The sequence below is a fragment of the Protomyctophum bolini genome (assembly GCF_963924005.1).
Source record: "Protomyctophum bolini genome assembly, chromosome: 2".
Classification (NCBI taxonomy): Eukaryota; Metazoa; Chordata; class Actinopteri; order Myctophiformes; family Myctophidae; genus Protomyctophum; species Protomyctophum bolini.
In genome coordinates, this window is record NC_137863.1 from 33,591,069 (window position 1) to 33,596,719 (window position 5,651).

Sequence of the window (5,651 nt, forward strand, 5' to 3'; positions counted from 1 at the left end):
TTCATGATTCTGAATCCATTCCAAGCATTAGTTTTGCATGAAAAACACTCCTTGGGCTATAAACGGCCATAACCGTCATCACAAATGTGATGAGGTAAGCATGCACATTTGGGGGCATATCTTTCTAACTCTGTTACACTTACAGCCAACATATTTGTAACCAGGTGTAGGCTGAAGCCCAGGCTTATACTGTGCCTACCCTATTTGAAGAGTAACTTTCTTAGTTACAAAACAAAGCTGCATAGGCCATAGAGCTTAGTTCAACAAAAATAAAATCAATATATCAGCAGATTGTACCATGACATGAGATAACCAAGAATACAGAATTTATAACCTATGCAAGTTTTCATGTCCATCTCTGCTTGGCCTATTATTATTATTAGTATTTAAGCTGATCTTTTTATTATTAGTTTTGTAAATACACTTTTCTGTGTGATATAAGGGTTGTAATATTATTAATTATAAATTGCATTTCCATATTATTTTACTTTGCTCATTAGTCATATGTCTCATCATGTTTCCCTTATTATTCAATATATAGTATCGTAGTATCCTTCCAAATATAACATGTGGCGCGGTGTGTCTGTTTGTCATACATAATTCACAACTTCCTATTAATTTATTGCATGTTGAGTTGACCTGTCTACCATTCGCCATCCAGACCTCTCCGAGTCTCGGGTCTTCTGGAAGAAGTGCGCCCTCCTGTGGGGTAAGAAAGCACGCTTCTGTGCTCAGAATAACAACTTTAAATGTGAGAAATGAGAAGGAAAATAAATTATTCTTCACTGTAATGTTATTTTTGTATTTCTTTTACTCTGTTTTACCGCTTTCAATTGCCCAATTGTATTGGTTTCACTGTATTGTTTCCTATTAATATATAGATTAAAAGTTTGGGATATTAAAAGTATCACAAAGTATTTCATGTTGTCCCTTCAGACGGCCCACCTCACAACCGACATCTGCTTTGACAGAAATCTGACTGCTTTCTTCACAGTACTGCTGTTTGACAGAATTGAACGTTTCCCTCTGCCCTTACCACTTTATAGCCTACACGTTTTTGCCCCCTGGCAAGCCTTGTGCGGTCTAATTACCAGCAGTCATTTAAATCATTGCCCAAATTAGTACCAAAGGATGAGTATGCAGGGACATGAGCTAAACTGCATTGGATTAAAATAGTTGAAGAAAAAATACACAGGCTAAATGATAGTTTGGAACCAAATGGACTAACGTGGGTGTGTAACTCAGTGTACAAATGGAGCCAAATGGACCTGCAGGTGAATTATAAAAAAATACCATTTGCATGCTCTCTATACTAGTATAATGTATACTACATTAGCACAACGCTAAGCAGTTGTTTGTATGGTCAGTGTGATATTGTGTTATTTGGATAAATATAGGCAAGCACCATATTTACATTACAACCCAAGGAATACATTTTACCTAGTGATGCACCGAATATTCGGCCGCAGAAAATGGCTAAAAATGCATTTTCCGCCTATTCAGATCCAAATAGTGTATGCAATTAATGCATTAAAAAGCTGAAATGTTTTATGGACCCAACTAGTGATTATTATTGAAGTGTTTGCCATAAATCAGGTAGCTTTAAGGCTAAATATATTTTTATATTCAGTTTTCGGCCAAGAATTTCCCTTTCGGTGGATCCCGAATGTGAATCATGCAGTACAGATTTTGAGTCAAGTTTCACCTCAATGGGTTGCATATCTGCAAATGATCACTGGACCCTTGAAATTAAATATGGTGACCATTAAATATCATGCATTAAATATCACAACAGATGCAGCGGTAGAATCCAAGCAGTTTCTTTTTTTTATAACAAAGCATAGCTTTATTTGTGATCAGTCTATGAACTTTTGACGTTAGACGGTCGAACACAGAAAATGGCGTAGATAGTCGGTGATCTATGGCGCAGACGGTGCAGGTGCTGCTGCTGCTGCCAGGGCCTTCCTTGCTGCCTTCTGGCCCTTCTTGTTGTGCTTCTTGGCGAAGCGCATGTTCCTCAGGAACTTGGGGTCCACCTGCAGAGAGAAGAGAAGAGGGGAACTGAGTGAGCTGCTCACAACTCCTGCAATCATAACATTGTCTACCTATAAGCAAACCTAAAAAAAAAGAAAAAAATCACACCGTATGAACAGAGTGGTTCTCTCCCTCTCTCTCATTAGCAGGCAACAGTGCAGTACTGTGTCTCTCTCTCCGTTTGTCACAACAGCACCACTACTGGTACTCATTAACCAACACAGGTGAACCAACACAGGTGAACACGTTATAGAGCAGTGTTGTTTTTGGCGGCACATTTTTATTTGAGTTTTAGTCAGTCTCTTGAATAGCTTTCATTTAGTTTGTCACATTTTAGTCATGTGTAATGTTTTAGTGTTTAGTCTAGTTTCAGTCAACTAAATATAAGATTTAGTCGACTAAAATGTGTTTTGGCGGGCCTTGATGATGTCTTCGTAATGGCCGAGCTTGTACCGTAGATTGGCTTATTTTCAGCATGCTTATTTTCAGCATGCATATTTTCAGCATGCAACCAATCGTTTTTCCCTTTAACTAGGGTATTTACGGTAAATCTCTCTCTGCTTGTTTTCAGGGTGCTGGTTGGGACGCTCGTGTTGCGGTCTATCACAGGCACAGTTCGACTTTTTACAGGGACAGGTTTTAGTTGGGTCGGTCCCTGTGGGAGAGTGGGAGACGGCACCACGAGTGACTTAATTGTTCCAGTGCCTGGAGAATGGACAGGCATAGCGGCGAGTAGCTCTGGTTCATAGCCGACCTACTGTCCCTTATTATCGTAAAGTTGGGTAGTGTACACTGTTTATTTTGCATCGAGGAAAAATGTTTTTTTCAAGAATTAATTTGGATTCCAAATAATTTTAATTCCAAAGGGGATTTATCTTTGTTTAAAAGGATCCCTGGCCAGACAAAAGCCTTAAAACACTGTACTTGCCCTCTACATCTAAAAAATAAAAACACCTTAAATATTTGTATTTCTTTCATAAATAGAGAATCTTTCACTCAATAGGAACTGCTCCTGTCCAAGTTGAGGATGTCATACAATGTCCATGTGTGGTCCAGCCCCAGGGAATGTATGGAATGCACATGCTAATAAAAAGTATTTAAATATTGCTTTGATGCTCATATTATTCTTAGGAAGTATTAAGTTGTTTTTATTAGCATATGCATTCCATAGGGCTGGACTAGCTCTGGTCCATAGCCTTACTGCTTCTTGCGCAGGGCAGATAGAATCAGTAAGGCTATGGAGCAGAGCCACACATAATATCAACCTGCGATGGGAGCAGTCCCTATTGATTGAAAGAAATAAAATATTGATGGTGTTTTTTCATAGAGGTATAATGTTTTAAGGCTTTTGTCTTATTAGCCAGGGATCCTTAAGGTTTGTAATTTATTCCAATAGGAAAATTCACATTAAAAAAAAACATATTGAGACAATTTATTTATTTTACTGAAAATGGGAAATCGAGGTTTTAAAGCAAAATCGTGCAGCCCTAATGAACAGTTTAATGTTTGTTTTGTCTGTCACTGAGCATTATATCACGATGATGTAAGATAAGGCTTGGTAAAGCGCCCCTCACTTCATACGGGTGTGATTATTAAATCATACAGTGCTTCAAAACTCTCAAAGCTAATAATCCTATGTAGGCATTTCACTGCAACGAATAAAATAAAAATATTTCAATGCAACAAACTGCCCAGCTTCAAATGACAAAGCCACAATCCCTAAAAACGGACTAAAGTCCTCACGAATCAAGTTGTAACACTAATGTGGTATGGATACCTACCCCCCGCAATGATTCATATCGCTCAATCTTTGCCTTCTTGATGCCATTCCTGTGGGCTTTACGAGCTGTGAAGAGGGGAGAAAAAGATACACTTGTGGTGAAAAAAATGGCAGAAAATGGCAGATTCAGTCAATCCTAAACAGTTTGTCTTTTAGTCTTAGTCAGTCTTTTGGATAGGTAATTAGTTAAGTCACATTTTAGTCACCTGGAATGTTTTAGTGTTTAGTCTAGTTTTAGTCGACTAAATGCCATAAGATTTTAGTCGACTAAAATGTGTTTTGGCAGGCCTTGATGATGTCATCGTAATGGCCGAGCTTGTCAATCGGCTTATTTTCAGCATGCAACCAATTGTAAAATCACTTTATACTAGATCTCGTCCACTTCCTAACATTTTAGTCTAGTTTTTACCCTTTGACGAAATTGTCAATACATTTGGTCTTAGTCATCATAGCTTAGTTTTAATTTAGTTTATATTTAGTTTGTCAGTGGAAAAACGTTAGTCTAACAGTTTTCGTCTTAGTTTTAGTCGGAAAAAAACACTGCAGGACATCCATCCATTTAAATTATGTATTAACAGTTTGCAGAATTACAGTACATTTCAAGCACAACTCAATACAAAGACTGTTAACTGTGAGTGGACGACCCAATAAAGCATTACACTCGTTTACAAGAGGGCCCAGTCCACCTTGTTCAAATCAAAACATTTAGAGAGGTACAAATACACTTCTATATAGCCAAAGAACAGAACAGGAATTCATCATAATAGCTAATCACGACTAGCTAACCAAATCATATCATTACGTTTGAGTCTTCAGTCCAGATATACTCACATTGGTTGTGGGTCGTGTGGTTCTTGGACTTGGCCATCCTGCCTCAGATCTGTTGAGGGGAAAAATGAGTAAAATGAGCGTTGTGTTCATCATGCCTCGATAGCGCAGCATACTAGCAGTGTACACTCGGCATGTAAACAATACTTTATACCTCCAAAAGCAACCCATATCATTGGCGTGGGATGTCAATGCATATACTGTTAGATAGCGAAGCATGTATACATTAAATTGGCGTTAATCAATCTGAAGGAAACTTAAATCAACTACATGTAAAGCTGCCGGTTAGAGCTTGGCTTGGTTTGAGGCAAGAAGCTAACATTTGGGATGCAAGTTTTAAGCATAATCGTGGCCTAAATCTCGCAAATATTTTAATCCACATGTAGTTAATGTATTCCTTTATTGCAGAGGTCTGTTGTTCATTAGTTAACGTTTAAAATATGGAAGGATTGATGTAGATTCTTAGTGATGCACATCGGTGTGAAAATATGTACCCACCACACGTAGAGCGAGACGAGCGGAAGAGAACGACACCGTGATCCGTGGAGGCGGAAGAACATCAACGAGTTCAATAGAGAGAGGAAGACCAACAAACTCCTCTTTAAATAGCGACGCTGCCACCTACTGGGCAGCTATATATTACGCGCGTTTGAGTGAAATTTGTATTCACATTAAAACGAATTAAAGCACAAATCAATACAAAAACTGTTACGAGGATGAAACCAGGAAAAGCACTAACCATAACCCTTTATTACATTAAAGGCACCATCCTCCATTTTCAATTAATCAGAACATTTAAAGACATAGCACATAGCCTAAGAGTGGTTCCCAAACTTTTTCATCTCAAGCCTCAAGGATCCCCAAATTGACACTAATTAGCCCGCGGACCCCCATTTGAAAAGACATGCCATAGGGACCCTCATAAGAGAAGATTTTTACGGCTCTAGCAGTGATTCTCAACCTGTTTAATTTTCAAGGATCTCTGGGACTGGGACCCCCAATTTATATT

At 38.4% G+C, this 5,651-nt stretch overlaps 1 protein-coding gene across 2 annotated transcripts; it reads right to left on the minus strand.

Annotated features, from left to right (window-relative positions):
* Positions 1-1,818: 1,818 nt before the first annotated feature.
* Positions 1,819-5,231, minus strand: rpl29 (ribosomal protein L29). 2 transcript variants are annotated; one of them, XM_080783400.1, is made up of 5 exons: positions 5,141-5,231; positions 4,646-4,694; positions 3,816-3,880; positions 2,579-2,689; positions 1,819-2,036 (listed from the first exon to the last, which is right to left on the minus strand). In XM_080783400.1, the coding sequence occupies exons 2-5, from the start codon at positions 4,680-4,682 to the stop codon at positions 1,920-1,922; spliced, it is 330 nt and encodes a 109-aa protein (XP_080639526.1). In that variant the 5' UTR covers positions 4,683-4,694; positions 5,141-5,231; the 3' UTR covers positions 1,819-1,919. The 2 variants fall into 2 exon arrangements, with proteins under 2 accessions (XP_080639526.1, XP_080639527.1); XM_080783401.1 differs by lacking the exon at positions 2,579-2,689 and having other exon boundaries at positions 5,141-5,203.
* Positions 5,232-5,651: the final 420 nt, after the last annotated feature.